Here is a 17,212-nt window from a genome sequence, read left to right as displayed (position 1 = left end):
ATAACTATTTACTGAATACCCACTATGTGCCAGGTACTATGCTAGACACTAGGGGGTACAAGGTGAAAAAGAAACAAAGTCCCAGTCTGCAAGAAGATTCCGATCGAAGAGTCTGTCTGATTTGGCAAATTCGACTACACATGGGTTTTGCTTATTTCTTTACTTCCTGTCTTCCCGCACTGGGGTGTGACTCCCACAAAGACAGGGACTGCTGGTTTTCCTCCCTGTACTATCCCATGTGCCTGGAATAGTTCCTGGCATACTATTAGTGCTCAGAAAGTATTTCTTAAGGACTGGGCATAGTGGCTCATGACTCCCAGCACTTTGGGAGGCCGAGGGGGGCGGATCATGAGGTGAAGAGTTCGAGACTAGTCTGGACAACAAATTGTATTTTTTATTTTTGTAAAAATACAAAAAATTAGCCGGGTGTGGTGGTGTGCGCCTGTAGTCCCAGCTACTTGGGAGGCTGAGGCAGGAGAATCGCTTGAACCAGGAGGTGGAGGTTGCAGTGGGCCGAGATCGTGCCATTGCACTCTAGCCCAGGTGACAGTGGGAGACTCTATCTCAAAAAAAAAAAAGTATTTCTTGAACGAAACAAACATATAGGATGTCTTTGGTGACCTCTTCTGGAGCTGTTTCAGGAGAATGAGGAGGCAGGTAACAGGCCAGTTCCGAGGGTTAGGGAGCAAGCAGAAGGTAACAAAGTAGAAATGGAGATGACAAGACGATTGCTCTGAGGAGCTTCATAGTGAAAGGAAGAGGAATACAGTGGCAGCTAGAAAGGGACACAAAGACCAGAAAAAACTTTTATTTTCCTTTAAAGGTAAAAAGTATCAGAGCACATTTTCTAGCCTGTGGAGAAGGAATCAATAGGAAACAGGTTGAAAATATGGGAGGATAAAAGAGAAGATGACAGAAAAAGGTCTCTGAAAAGAGTGAATGAAATTAAGAAACCAAAAGGAGAGATGAACTTTGCACAGAAAAAGAGATATCCTCCTTCAAGACAGGAAGAGAGCCAACCAGTAGAGCCACCTCTGTAACTGTAAAATAGCTGTTTGTCCTGTAGAAGTCAGTGTAGAGTCTGGACCCATCCCCTAAGCAGAGCTGCCCATCTTCTCCTTGGTGCTCCTCCTCCAGAGACAAATCCATGGCACCCACAATGCTTTGCTGAGTTTAGCACAGTGGTCAAGAGAAGCACTCTGAAGCCAGATTGCATGACTTCAAATCCTGGTGCTGCCCCTTATTGCTGTGTGATCTTGGTAAGTTACTTAACTTCTCCTTGCTTCCATCTTATCTTTCTAATGAGTCACTAAGAGAACATAGCTCCTGGGGGTGGTAGGATTAACTGAGCTAACACATGTAAAATGTCCAGAACAGTAACTGGTACAGTGTAAATTCCCAATATGCTATTATGATCATGGTCATTACTGCACTTTTTTTGTGTGGGGGGTCTTTGCCAACTAAATATGATTCTTTGCAGGCAAGGCCTGTGGCTTATTTCAGCTCTATATCACTGGCACAAGAGGCAGGATGGCTGGCACACAGCAGGCCACAGCTACTGTGTATTGAATACATTTGTAAAACTGCCATCACAACTCAAGAATCAGTTCTCCTATGTCACCCTCACTGCCACCTCCTAAACTCAGTTAACCTAGTTCACCTTGGCTAGGTTGGATATCTCTTCTAGTTTGGTTTTTATATCACAATGTGGTGACTACCATTGGCCCTTCTCACTAGGTTCATATTTTATTAAATTTTAGAGGTTAGAAGAAATTTAGAGATTAACAAGTCTAACTCTCTCATTGTATTATACAAATGAAAAAACTGAAGCTAACAGAATTTAAATGCTTTACTCATGTAAGATACACAAAACAACCTGTACTAGAGCTGGGCTATGTTCTAGTATACTGTGATGTCATGCTGTGGCCAGTGTGTTTTACTGTTTAAAAATATGACTCTTATCATGTTACTCTCTGCAGTATCAATTCCCAACTCTTTCACAACCTAGCCCCAGCAAGCTGCACTGATCCTCTAAAACCCAGGCACTTTTATGCCATGAGCCCTTCATCCTGTTGTTAATTCCACCAGGAACCGCTGCCTATGTGGTCCACACCTCAAACCCAGTTTAGGGCCTATATGATTCCACAGACTAGTTTTATCTTCTATGCCATGCTTTTTCCATGACAAGTAATGTTACCCCAAATTGCTATTTCTAGTTCTCCAACACACCAAGACCTAACTTCGAATTTCTCCCATTCCTTCTCTTTTTCTAACCTTTCTACATATTACCAGGGCACAACCAATACATACGTTATGGGTACATCTTTGTACTGCGGTTGCTGTGGTACATTACTTCCCTCCAAAGGAATCTGAGTCACTGTGGGCATGGACTTATTTACAAGCACTTGTTTGTTTTCTACTTTCTCACCTGAGAAAAAAAGAAAAGTGTTAGGCATATCGTTATCATCTGTGTGGAATACAAAGATTACGAACGAGGCACAGATGCACAGGCCTGCAGTCCCAACAACTCAGGAGGCTGAGGTAGGAGGATTGCTTGAGCCCAGGTTGAGGCTGCAGTGAGCTATGATCATGCCACTGCACTCTAGCCTGGGCAACAGAGTGAGACACACACACACAAACACACACACACACACACACACACACACACACACACCCCATAGTCTATATAAAATTAAGAAAATGATTCAGAGTACTACATTAACATGAGAAACATCATCTCAGTAAATAGCAATTTTATATATCTCTTAGGGTGTTAAGTTTTGATCACTTATTTTTATTTATAGTTATTTCAACCAGTAATAAGCCACCGCCAATTTAACTTGGGCAATGAGGAAATCAAAATATTTCTTTGGTTTTGCTGTTATTCCCATTTTTGCTTTGTATCTCTTCCTGGTAAGCTCAAAGACCAACTACCTGTAGTACTGTCATAGCGCGTATTTTCCAAGCCATACTGACAAGTGTTAGGATGAGAAAAATTCTCCAAGAAACAAAGGCAGAGAGAGGAAGGAGAAGTCACATATTCTGTGTCTCTTAGGAACCACAGCTTGATAAAGCGTTCAGCACCCACAGGCTAACCATGACAAAGTCATGTGGATTTCCCTCCCCACAACGGGGTTCTCTCCACCTTCACCACAGCTCCTGGTACCAGGTCTACCTTCTATTTTAGTGCCCTTCTAATCCTTTTTCTACACTGTAGTCAGAATGATCATTTCAAAACACATATCTGAATATATCATTGCTTTTAGGATCATAACGAAAATAGTATCATGGGCTCAGCATGGTGGCTCATGCCTATAATCCCAGCACTTTGGGAAGTTGAGGTGGGTGGAGAACTTGAGCCCAGGAGTTCAAGACCAGCCTGGGCAAGATGGTAAGAACTCATCTCTACAAAAAATACAAAAAACTAGCCAGGCATGGTGGCACGCGCCTATGGGTCCCAGCTATCCAGGAGGTTGAAGTGGGAGAATCGCTTGAGTCTGGGAGGCAGAGGTTGCAGTGAGCTGAGATTGTGCCACTGCACTCCAGCCTTGGTGACAGACTGAAACCCTGTCTCCAAAATAAAATTAATAAAATAAAACGAAGACAATACTAACACGGTAGCAAGGACTTAACTCTGCCCCCTACCCCGCGGGTCACCCACCAACTCGTGTGCACCATGCTTCCCTGCACTCTCTTCTTGTTAGCCACACTGGTCTTCTTTCAGATCTTTCAACTACCAAGCTCTGGGACCCTTGCACAAGTTTTTCTCACTACTTAGAACATGCTCCCTGATCCTCTTCTTTAGTTAACTCTTCCCTATCCTTCATATTCCAGCTCACTTCCTTGGGGAAGGCCATGCTGATCTTCCTAACTAGGTCTAATACTCTTGCTATAAAATGGCCTCATAGCTACCTATACGATTCCTTAACCTGGGTTTATGCATGATCCTCTGATCAGTGTCAGTCTCCTGCACTAGCCTGTGAGACCCAAAAGGGCAAGGGCTATTTGTTTCATCAACAAAATGCATTATAAGTTTGTAATTATAATGGAGTCATACCTTTGCAGGGGGATAAAATTCTAAAGTAGTCTGTGAGCTAAATGCGTAAATGAAGAAATACCAGTGCAGATGCAGGGACATGAAATATTCTAAATATTTCCTTAAAGTGGCTTTTCTATTATTCAAAATTATAACTAGAAAATTATGGTTAGCATGGATTACTGATAGGTAAAAACACAGTGTATAGAAAAACAGACTGGAAGGAAATTCATCAAAAATGACCTCACTAGTTGAGTTTGGATAGTGGTTTTATAGGTTGTTACTTTTTTCTGCCCTTTCTGTCAAATATTCAGAAATATTATTGAATAACATATGATTTCAAAAAGTAGATATTAAAAATTTTTCTTTTAAAAGGCTTTTACCTGGAGAACAAATACCATCTGCATCTAAGATTTCATGTCGCCAGATAGGTTTCCTTGTAGCAGCATCCAACATGGGCCCCATCACTTTATCAAAAGTCTGATTGGTGTATCGTTTCAATGTACACTTAGCATTTTTATATACAAGGCAACGCCCAAAGCCTAAAATGAAACCAAAATGGGCATTAGAACCACCAGTAACCCAAAGCTATAAGAAAACATGGATTTGTGCTACTCAACAATCCACTCTACCTCACCCTCCCCCAAATCCCAAAACTTCTCTGTATTTGATAATAATCTGAGACCAGTACAAACCAAATAAAAATCTGATAATCTGAAGAAGTAGCACAGGACTTGTCACCTACGTACTGTCTGTGTAAACACTGGAATCTCTACAACCATTTTCTGCATGGAATATATCTTGTCATACTGGAGAAGGGTGAGAGAAATCTAAGACTGGTGCTGTGATTCTTTCAGAGGACAGAGCCATAGAATATTAGAATTGGAAAGGGCCTTAGAAATCACCTGCTTAACCCATCTCTTCTACAGGCACTAGGAGTGAGGTCTAGAGAAATTAAGTGGCCAAGGTCATCCAGAAAGTTGGCAGAGTTGAGAATTGTGTTGAACAGCACAAGTCCACTGACTCCTGAGCCAGGATACACATCCTTTTGGTGCATAACTTCTGCTAAACTTCCCTGGAAAGTTTTCCTTTTTAAAATTTGGCATTTAGAGCAAGTTCTAAGCCAGCAAGTAAAAACAATAATTTTTCTCCAGAGAAGAGACAGAATGAAAAAAGAAACAATCAAATTATTTCAATGGGAAAAATAGTTCTCCTCTGCCCTAAAGACTGGAGTTTAATTACATTTTTAGATTGCATTTATCTAGTGGATGAGGGAAAAGCTGTGAAATCAACTAACAATCTAAACATTAAGAAAAATAAGTTGTCTACCAATGGATCAGAAAAATAAAAGGAAGAAAAATAAGCAAAAAGGACAGAAGAAAAACCTTTGGGTGGGGCAAAAAAACTTAACCACTGAATCCTTAAAAGAAAAAATCCATGAGTTGTAGAGTTACCCAAAACAGCTGTCATTCCTTCAACACTATAATTTCCTAAGATTCTGTGGCTGCATTTCTTTTTTCCCTTTGGCCAAGCAGTTATTTTAAACTGGATTCTCTTACTAATCTCCTCAGGATATATTGAGCCATGCCAGAGTTCACTTAAATAAGAAATGTCTCAGGATTAAATGCCACCTATTACTGATGAAATAAATGCATGGCTGTAAAATCCTTCACTTAACAATTTTCCACCAAAAGCAGAAATCTAAGAACGTGACTTTAGAAATCAATCAGGTAAAAGTGGATTTATAAATAAAATCTCAGGGCTGTAATGTAATTTTTTAAATATGAAGGTGACTGTGAGATGAAGTAACAAATTTCTACAATTGGACGTCAGATGAAGACATTTGTGTCTTTAAGCAAGGCTGTAGTCATCATGGCTCCTAGGAAATTGTGTATGGCCATAATAAACTCAGCTCAGAATGCCAGCTGGTTTGGAAACATTACATGATCTTGAAATTTCATACAGTAGCCATTAACTGCAACATGCTGGAGTGTAATGTGAATCTTAACTGCATGAAATTAAGAAGTGTTTTCTTCAAAGTGTAAACAGACATTTTATTTACAGGTGATAGCTTAAAAGGCTAGGGGATAGTAAACTCAGATCATTGAATTGGGTTGCAGGGCTTCTGACAGACATCACAAAGTCTTCAGACTTCCACATAAACGTTACCAGTTAATCAGAAAGGAAAACATCTAGTTTTAAAGCATGGCTGTTGTCATTTGGAGGAAAAAAAGAAGCATAAATTAAGTGTGGCCAACATTAATGCCAAAGACACATGTCTAGGAGTACTATTATGGCTGCCTAGCAACTACAAAGAGGGAAGGGGAAGGCATAGTGGGTATGCCAGAAAGGAAAAAGAGAAATCGAGATTATGAATAGAGAAGTCAGACTTCACATCAGGTGATGTCTAACAAACCACGAAGGTGGTGATTTGCAAAAGTAATTGTCAAAAACAGAAAGAAAAGCAGAAAAACTCCACGCCAGAGTTTGTGGCCGTGTATTTTTAACTTTCGTCACTTGGCCAAAGAAGTTACCAAATTATGAGGTTACACAAATAAGAAACAGCCTTTTACATCCAAATATTGCTACTGTCCTCTCAAACAGGTTTGTTGTTAATAATATATATCACTAGATACAGTGAAAACACATATTTCATATATTGTAATTCCTGCTGGAAAACAAACACATTCTTACATTTTTTTCTCTTTGAAGGATTGTCTCACGTAACCAATAAAATAAAAAAGAAGAAAAATATTCTGTAGTAGTACACTTAACAAATTATTTCAATATACTATTCATTAAAAATGACAAGAAAGCCAACATCAAAACCCAACCACCTCCTGTTTCTATATCATAAAATTCAAATAACTTAAAAAACACATTAACCAAGTGATTTTTACATTAATCATCCCTATATCTAATTCTGCAAAAAGCACCTTTGGCGTTAGTTTTGAAAATTCACTTACCTCTGTCTAAAGAGGCCTTGTTTAATACAAGAGCATCTTCAATATCATAGCCACTATAGCTCATCACAGCAACTGTTGCATTCTGTCCAGCTGGCAGTTTCTCAAATTCTATCAATTCAATGGTTTTTGTCTTAACCATGGGTTTTTGTGGATATGCTAGTAGATACATGAGAGTATCAATTCTGTTTCGCTGGTTGTATCCTATAGTACCTGCATTGATATTGGAGAAAACAAAATACAACATTCTATTATGTGAAATAATAAGGCAGTAATGAATATAGAGATAAATACATTAACATCACTAATTAAAATGAAGAAAATCTTCAGGTTCAACATTTCAAAAGCAATACTCTCATGGTGGCTTAACAATTTGCAAAAGCAACTTTTCTCACTAATATTTAAAGTTCTACAAAGAAGGAAAAATATACTCAAGAGTATATTTTAATCTAAATAATTTAGACTTTTTGGATTTATATTATCCCATTTGAGGGATTTAGTTTCCACTGGTTAATTTCACAATCAACAATTCTTTATTTGGTTCTACCGTGTTCCAGGCCTGCTGGGGAGAGGTAAGAACAATGCCCAGTGTTCACATCCAAGGAGCTTATAAAATGGATAAACAGGTATATTCCATAAAAAGAAATAAACAATTGCAAAAGTTCTAAATGAAAAAGAATACACGGGAGAAGGGAAGAAAAAGAATGAACAAAGAAGAATTCAAGTAAGAGCAGGGAAGACTGGATTATTCATTTATTTGATGATTCACTTATTAAGCAGTTAATAAACATCTACTCTGTGCCAAACACTGGAGATAAAATAAGAAAAGGCCTGGCCCCTTCCTTAAGAAATCTGGGGTACAGCCCAATCAGGGGTGGGCTCTTCCCTCCTTAGCAATCAGTCTTTCCACCTGATTGTTCCTCGGAAGGGTGTTATTGGGTCACTGTCAACTGAACATGAAATCAGAATGTTAACCCTTTCTCTCATTTCCCCTTATAAACAGGGTTCGCAGACCTGCCTGAAGATAAGTCTTTCAGTCTTCTGGGCTTGTGGACACAGAACTGATGCTACACAGAGACGTTAAAGTTGGAAAACTCAGGCTTGTTCTACTGTTGAGCTTGAGTGTGGGCTACTGAGCCTCTTTAACTTCTCCTAGGTATCTCTTTTTTCCCCTGTGAATAGCTAAGGTAGCTTTAAGTCTCTCTCTCTTGCACATGCTTCCATAGTGACACATACACAACACACACACACCACACACACACACACACACTCCAAAGTACCTAAGTGCCATTTCACAGAGTTACACCCTAGGGTATGCAGACACCAAAACTCAATATTTATTTCCTTTAACTTTTTCTCCATACTCATGTCAAATCGATGATTTCATTTTGGGGATGAAAATAAGCTATTCAGGCTGGGCGTAGTGGCTCATGCCTGTAATCCCAGCACTTTGGGAGGTCGATGTGGGTGGATTGCTTGAGCTTAGGAGTTCGAGACCAGACTGGGCAACATGAGAAAACCATGTCTCCACTAAAAATGCAAAAATTAACGGAGCATGGTAGTCCCAGCTATTTGGGTGGCTGAGGCATGAGAATCACTTGAGCCCAGGAAGTAGAGGTTGCAGTGAGCTAAGATCATACCACTACACTCCAGCCTGGGCAATAGAGCAAGACCCTGTCTCAAAAAAAAAAAAAAAAAAAAAAAAAAAGAAAAGAAAAAGAAAATAAACCATTCAAGCAGCAAAAATGATATGGTACTCCTTGACAATTACTACTGAAAGAAATAGTAAACATGTAGGGAATACCTAGCGTAGTGCCATGCTTATTATAGATGCTCAATAAATGTCAAGTGAATTAAATTGAAGAATTCTATTACACTTTTTATGACAGTATGTGCTCAAATCTCTAAAAACTTAACAAGATTCAGCTGAAAAACAAGTCAAACTGAACCTCGTGAACTTTTTATCAAGGTTGCACTATAAATTGCCAATTAATTTATGCTATTTTAGTGCCAACTAATAAACTGGGCAGGATACCTGGCAATAGATCACTTACTATTTTAGAAATAAGATTACTACTGCTGGGATTATGGTAAAGTTCACTGACAATAAGTTTGTCCTTTTATATGAAATCACTTAAAATTTATGTTGAGATTTCAGTTCCAATTGTATACTTTACTCAGCTGGAGACAAGGGTTCAGGCAATGTCCCACCAGGCTGCCAAACATGTCTTCTGAAACCTGAGACACGCATTATTATGCAGCAGGGAAGCATAAATGGCTGCACCTCTAAACAATGGTGAAAGAGACTGGATCCTGCTATAAATTGTGCTACCAGGCCCAGAACATAATTCTCAGGCATTACAACTGACCACTGAATGGATGAACAGCAAAACAGTTTAGCAAATGTTTAGTGCTTATGACATCAAAAAGTTTTCTCTAAAGGCTTTTTAAAGAACTTGTGAGAGTATACATGTACGTGCATTTTTAGCAGCACTAACTATGGGTGTGTAAGTTAAAATGCTAAAATAGAATTTATAAACTATTCTATATCATAAAACTTCAAAATGCTATCAGATTCCCAAATTTTTATAAAAATAATGAATGGCTGATTAGCCATTTTGCCAATAAGCAACAGGCAAGCAAATGATAGGGCTTGCCTGTGTGCAGCACACGCTCAAACTTTGATTCCCCTATTACTATTTTCAGCTTCCTTAAAAAAGGCATTACATATATATACACACATATAAAATAACACAAGGAGGATATCTGTAAGTTGCATTCTACTTCTATTATCCCATTTTGCTGTAACTATGGTCTCCAGTGATTCCCTTTACTTACTAAGGCATAATCTTTCTTAAAAAGCCCTATTTTCTTGATAACAACTTTCTTAAGAAGTCACAAGTTGGCACTACAAGGTATACAAATCTAGCTTAAAATATTGAAGAAGTGCTATTTTATAAGGTGGTATGAAAAAGCTTAGTAAGGAAGGATGTAAACAGCTTAGAATATGTATGCTGAAAAAATTAAAATGAAGTTTAATGCATTTAGCTATTTTTTCCTATCTTCCTTTGCCAAATTTCCTCCCCTCCCCTCCCTCTTTTTTTTTTTTTTTTTTAACAGAGTCTCACTCCATCATCCAGGCTGCAGTGCAATGTTACAATCTTGACTCACTGCAACCTCTGCCTCCTGGGTTCAACCAATTCTTGTGCCTCAGCCACCCAAGTAGCTGGAACTACAGACGTGCGCCACCACACTCAGATAATTTTTTTTTTTTTTTTGAGATGGAGTCCGGCTCTGTCGCCCAGGCTGGAGTGCGGTGGCGCAATCTCGGCTCACTGCAAGCTCCGCCTCCCAGGTTCACGCCATTCTCCTGCCTCAGCCTCCCGAGTAGCTGGGACTACAGGCACCCACCACTACGCCCAGCTAATTTTTTGTATTTTTTAGTAGAGACGGGGTTTCACCATGTTAGCCAGGATGGTCTTGATCTCCTGACCTCGTGATCCACCCGCCTTGGCCTCCCAAAGTGCTGGGATTACAGTGTTCACATCCAGGAGCTTACAGGCGTGAGCCACTGTGCCCAGCCTAAGTTTTGTATTTTTAATAGAGACAGCGTTTCACCATGTTGGCCAGGTGAACCCCTAACCTCAAGTGATCCGCCTGCCTCAGCCTCCCAAAGTACTGAAATTATAGGCGTGAGCCACAGAGCCTGGCCTCAATTTTCTTTTAAATCAACATTTTTGAATACAATAAACTTCATCCATTTAAAGTGTACAAATTAATGAGTTCTGATATATATATAATATATATTATACATAATACATATAATATATAAATATAATATATAATATATAAATATAATATATAATATATATTATATATATCTGTGAAACCACCACTACAGTTAAGATCCAGAACATTTCAAACCCCCAAAAGATCCCTCCCTTTGTTCCTCGCCTCAGGGGACCACTGATCTGTTCTGTATCATTACAGATTAGTTTGCATTTTCTAGAATTTTATATAAATGGAGTTACACAGTATCTGCTTATTTAGCATAATGATCCTGAGATTTATGCATATGTTGAATATCATACTTCATTCTTTTTATGGCTTAGTATTGTATAAATATACATTTTGTTTATCCATTCACTTGCTGATGAATATTTGCATTGTTTCCACTTTTTGGCTACTGTGAATAAAACTGCTATAAACATTCAACATTCATGTACAAGTCTTTGTATGTTTTTTCATTACTTGAGTAAATATTTAATACCTAGGAACGCAATTTCTGGGTTGTTTGGCAAGGGTATAGTTAATTTTAAGAACATTCTAAAGAATTTTCCAGAGTGATTATACCACTTTACATTTCCACAGCAGTATATGAGCATTTCAGTTGCTCCACATCCTCACCAACACTTAGTAGCTCATCTTTTTAATTTTAATCATTCTGAGTGTGTAGTAGTATCTTACAGGGGTCTTAATTTGCATTTACCTGATAACTAATAATGCTGAACACAGTTTCATGTGCTTATTTGGTCATTCCAACACTTTGTGAAGTGCTTGGTTTTTGTTTTTATTTTGTCTATCTTTTAATTGGGTTGTCTTATTATTGAAGTGTCCTTTATATATACTTGAATACAAATCCCTTATCAGATATATGTATTGCAAATACTTTCTCCCATTCTATGGTTTGCATTTTCGTATTCTTAACAGTATCTTTCCAAGAGCAAAAGTTTAATTTTGAGAAGATCAATTTTTATACTTTGTACTCTTTATGTAAGGAAATCTTAGCTTAACTCAAGCTATGAAGGTTTTCACCTAGGTTTCCTTCTTCAAGAGTAATGGTTTTAGCTCTTACATTTAGGGCTATAATATATTTTTTGTTAATTTTTATATGCTATGAGGTAGGAGCTAACGTTCCTTTTTTCCATATAAGTATACAGATACTTATTTTGTTGAAAAGACTTTACTCTCCATTGGATTGCTTTGACACATTCATTGAAAATCAATTGCCCATAAATATTTGAGTTTATTTCTGGACTCTTGATGCCAATTCCATTGACCTATATGTCTACCCTTCTGTCAACACCATACTGTATTACTGTAGCTTTATAGTAAATCAAAATCAGGTTGTATAAATCCTCCAACTTATTCTTTGTTTCAAAATTCTTTTCAAAAATATACCCAATTCCTTAATGATTTTAATACTCTCAGAGATTCATTCATTCATTCATTTTTGAAACATGACTTACGATACTCCCTATTAAGCTGACACTATGCTAGGCACAAAGGATATACAGTTGACCCTTGAACATGGATTTGAACTGCAAGGGCCCACTCATATATGGATTTTCTTTTGCCTCTACTACCCCTGAGACAGCAAGACCAATCTCTCCCTTCCTCTACACCTCAGCCTACTCAGTGTGAAGACGACGAGGATAAAAACCTTTATGATAATCCATTTCCATTTAAAGAATAATATATTTTCTCTTCCTTATAATTTCCTTAATAACATTTTCTTTTATCTAGCTTATTTGAATTGTAAGAATATAGTATATAACACATATCACATACAAAATAAGTGTTAATTGACTATGTTATTGGTAAGGCTTCCAGTCAACAGTAGGCTATTAGTAGTTAGCTTTAGGGGAGTCAAAAGTTATACACGGATTTTCAACTGTGAGAGGAGTTGGTGCTCCTAACCCCTGTGTTGTTCAAGAGTCAACTGCAGCACACGTTGAGCATCCTTAGTCAAAAATCCAAAGTCCAAAATGCTCCTAAATCAGAAACTTTTTGAGCGCCAACATGCCGCCACAAGTGGAAAACTCCACACCTGACCTCAGGTGATGGGCTGTAGTCAAAACTTAGTCAAACTTTGCTTCATGTACAAAATTATTAAAAATATCATATAAATTACCTTTAGGCTATGCGTATAAAGTGTATATGAAACTTAAACGGATTTTATGTTTAGACTTGGGTCCCATCCCCAAGATATCTTATTATGTATATGCAAATATTACAAAATCCAAAAAAATCCAAAATCTGAAACACTCCTGGTCCTAAGCATTTCAGATAAGGGATATTCAACCTGTAATAAATAACGGAGCTCCTGACTTCAAGGGGCTTATAATTTACATTCTAACAGAAAAAGTAGCCTGATCGTGATCCACAATGGACAGGAAAAAAATGAGAAAAGAAGTTAGCTTTGGTTGAGAAGAATTTTAGTAAGTTTTATAGGTAACATTACATAGAAGACATAGAAAACCTTTTATATGTTACTCAACAAAACTAGGATTCAGCTTCCTTGTCAGAACAAAAAAAGGTATGTATTATATTTCAAAGGATTATTATTGTGATTAAAAAAAAATGGGCTGGGTGCAGTGGCTTACACCTGTAATCCCAGCACTTTGGGAGGCCAAGGCAGGTGGAACACCTGAGGTCAGGAGTTCGAGACCAGCCTAGCCAACATGGTGAAACCCTGTCTCTACTAAAAAACAAACAAACAAAAAATTAGCTGGGCATGGTGGTGTGTGTCTGTAGTCCCAGCTACTCAAGAGGCTAAGGCAGGAGAATTCCTTGAACCCAGGAAGTGGAGGTCGCAGTGAGTTGTGATCCTGCCACTGCACTCCAGCCTGGGGTGACAGCAAGACTCCATCTCAAAAAAAAAAAGAAATAATGTATGTAAAGAATTTGGATACTCAGTAAGTGGCAACATTATTTATGACCAATATTAACAATACTAGTAATAATAAAATACATACCTTATTACCCTGTAATATCATCCATTCTACCTCCCACTCAAACCTACATACTAAACTTAGTGTACTCAATTTTACCTCCATATATATGTATATATTCATTGCTAACATTCTAGTCTTAAGAAATGCCACATAAGCTTATACCTAAAATAGCTATAATAATTAAAAAAAATTTTAACCAATAGCAGAATTCAAAAAATAATTTCCAGGGGTAACTTGGCCAAAACATTTTTTGCATTTTGTACCCTCAAACAGACAAAGAATAAATATGCTAAAAATCAAATCAAACAGAAAGGGAGAGGAAGTATAGAATGAAACAAAATTTTATGAGGATCTTTGTATATTGTGTTTTTAGTGTCACAAAATTCTCCAGCCTATTTCTAGTACATCTCAGCCTACTGTAAAGTGAGGAACATAAAGGAAGAAACTATCTACTTAGGAATAGAATCTATTAAAAACAAACACAAAAACAGAAGCTGCATTCACCCCTGAGCTTAAAAAAAAGTCCCAGTAGTTTGAAGTTGAAGCAGGAAGGGGTAGTGAGAAGAAGCCACTTTGAGGTCTGGGAAGGTCTGTGCTGCATATTCATTAATTGAGCTGATAGTAACTGAATGATCCTTTTACACAGGAGAAAGTGTTCCACTAGAGGATTGCCAACTAATAAATGGGCAGGATATGAAAGTGTGGCTCATGTGAACTTGGCATCGGGTGCCAATGAGAGGACACAAAATGTGGCTCCAACACACAGCCCTTCCTGGTAGTGCTGAGCGAGTGACCTGGAGATCCAGACATTTCCAGACGTCCACCTGACTTCTTGCTCTGAGCCACATCACAATACACGCACAGCCATACCCATGGAGAAGTGCATCTCAGTGGCACAGTAAGATGCTGTGTGGAAACTCGAACTTTATTAATAAAGCACCTAAGATTTAAGAAACATCCTCTGCTAGTGTTTTATCGTGGATTAGCTTTCTTACATACAAGGTACGGCTTTCCATCTCTGTGGTTTGTGCTGGCCTTGGTCTCCTTCGTAGCGATAGAAAATGACTTTCTCTCATTTCTTCACTCTCTTGGGGGGAAGTGGGAGGGACAGTAGGGAATAGTAGAGAGCAAATTTTCCAGATTGGCTAGAATATTTAGTGAATTAATTCTGAGCTACTATCTTCCACGTTATACATGGACCAGCAGACAGATGAATAGCAACTAAAATATTTTAGAAAATCCACATAGAAGCTCTGAATTTAAATAATGTTCAGCAATGGCTCATAGTAAAAATGGGATAGAGTGTGTGTGAGTTTTAGTTATCAGCTGTCAAGACTGCAAGGAATTAAAACGATCCAGAGAAGTCCCACTCACAGTGCGAAGTCTGCATTACAGACCTGGGTATCTGCTGTGGGTTTTCTCCCTCTGCCGACCTTTTTCCTTTTGTCATTTTTCAAGCAGACTTTGCTCAATACTTCTGCAGCTATTCCAGTGTCCACAGAGAAATGCTGCCGCGTTATATGCCAACTCTAAATGTACTTTTATCTTGCTGCTTTTCTTTCCAGTCAGGTGTTTTATAATAACAAACAGTAACAAAGGCTTTTTTTTTTTTATTACTTAAGATATTCAGTGGCTTTTGTCTTCCTAGCGTCAGCAGTAACGTCAGAGGATTGTATCCAAGGAGCTAAATGTGCAGGACCCAGGGTCAGAGCAGCTGAATACACCAACCTCAGAAAACACAGACAATGAATTGCAAATGACACTCAAAACAAAACGAGAAAAAAAACCTTCACACAGAAAACTACAAAAGAACTCTACAGACACTGAATTGGCTTTCTGTACACACTGATCCTGCTTAACTGTGTGTGGTAACTAACCAAACGTTTCAGATACTCATTGCCACATATAAAGGGTTTTTCTTTTCTTCTTTTTTTTTTTTTGTGGGGAGAGGAGTTATAAAAATAAAAATATTATTTCTTTCTTTCAACTCTATTCTTTATTTTTTAAAAAAGCTTCACTACGTGGAGATAGCTGCAGCTCTTTCTGTTTCGATCTTCAAACACACTGAAGAGTGGCATTAGCGATGAAGTGATTAGTCTTCCGTTAATTCTGCTGAAGGTTCTACACAAAAGGTGCATTGTTTCAGCTGGGATTCACATCATGAAACAAAATGGTTTGGTAAACCCAATAGAAGTGATAGCCCTTTCATGACACACAGGGTTCAGTACTGTATATTTCAACTTGTTAGCAAGTCAGAAGCACAAGCGGGAAATCAGCCTACACCGCTACTGAGGATGAATGGGAAAGGCTAAATTGATGAGCTGCTGTTTAGATTTTCCCACTGGGAATTATTCTCAACTGTCCAGGCATTACATCATTCAGGTAAATAGTAGCAGGATAAAATGCTTTTTATTTCTTTCTAGCTAACCAGAGGGCAATATAAAAACTTGAAAAGAAATATATCTACTCTCTATCCATAATGAAGAAATAGGGTTTCTTAATTGCCAAGCTATGGTCAGTTGCAGCTGGTTGTTGGTAATGGAGGAGCTAAATGCATTCTGGTTGCTACCCAAAGGCAATGCAATGCCCTCCTCTCTACATTTTTACAGTTTCTTTATGAAGCTCCTTGTATCATACTTTAAATCAGAGATGGCAATCATATTGGTGTCATGGGCATATACGAAAATAAAATTTACTAAATATATTAGGATTTAAATGATTTTTTTAAAACATTTCAAAAAGCTTTATAAGTAAAACTTTTTTTTTGGCGGGGTCAGGGGGCACTGGTATTCTCTCTGTATTACCTTCAAGATAAAACTCAAACTCCTCAACATATGGCACCTCCCCTTCACGCCTCTGTACCAGGCTACACTATGCAGCCATACCAAAGTACTGAGACCTCTTATGCCATACTTGCTCACACTTCCATACCTTCAAAAATACTCAGTCTTCCAAGACTCAGCTCAGCTCTACCCTTCAGAAACAACCCACTCTCAGTTTAAGTGACCTTCCTCCTCTAATTTTCTTAGATTTTGGTTGTCAGTTACAGCATTTATTACACCAGATTGGGTTACTGTTTTATTTGGTCTCTCCTACTAGACTTTGAACTCCCTGAGCACAGGGCTCTGCTTCATCTCTCTATTTTCAGGCTCCAGCCTCATGTCTAGTCTACAGTTATGCTCAATAAATGTTACAAATGAACAAATAAATAAATTAACAGATAAAAGAGAAGACGAAGAGAAAGAGGAAGGAAAATAAACTCAGAAATCAGTGTGACATGAATTGGATAAGTTTTAGGAGATATAGTAGCAATTGCAAGGGTATAATGGGTTCAGGGATTGTCAACCAGGCAATTACTAGGTACACTCGAATAGACATTGTACATCTTTATCTGTTTTTTTCTCCCTCTTCCTCCTTAACCTTGAGTTTTTCTGCCCTTTCTCCCATCTCTCAAGGTTAACAAGTTACACCTTATA

At 38.1% G+C, this 17,212-nt stretch overlaps 1 protein-coding gene across 1 annotated transcript in view; it reads right to left on the bottom strand.

Moving 5' to 3' along the window:
• Window positions 1-17,212, bottom strand: part of POLR3B (RNA polymerase III subunit B) — a 148,496-nt gene that overhangs the window by 44,387 nt on the left and 86,897 nt on the right. Inside the window, exons 20-22 of the mRNA XM_003269962.4 lie at window positions 7,003-7,212; window positions 4,420-4,578; window positions 2,311-2,428 (exon numbers count right to left, since the gene is read on the bottom strand). Coding sequence (XP_003270010.1) covers window positions 2,311-2,428; window positions 4,420-4,578; window positions 7,003-7,212 — 487 coding nt within the window. The remainder of the gene's footprint in view (window positions 1-2,310; window positions 2,429-4,419; window positions 4,579-7,002; window positions 7,213-17,212) is intronic.

This window comes from Nomascus leucogenys, chromosome 10 (genome assembly GCF_006542625.1).
Source record: "Nomascus leucogenys isolate Asia chromosome 10, Asia_NLE_v1, whole genome shotgun sequence".
In the NCBI taxonomy this organism is placed as follows: domain Eukaryota; kingdom Metazoa; phylum Chordata; class Mammalia; order Primates; family Hylobatidae; genus Nomascus; species Nomascus leucogenys.
This window is presented reverse-complemented; position numbering and strand designations above follow the sequence as displayed.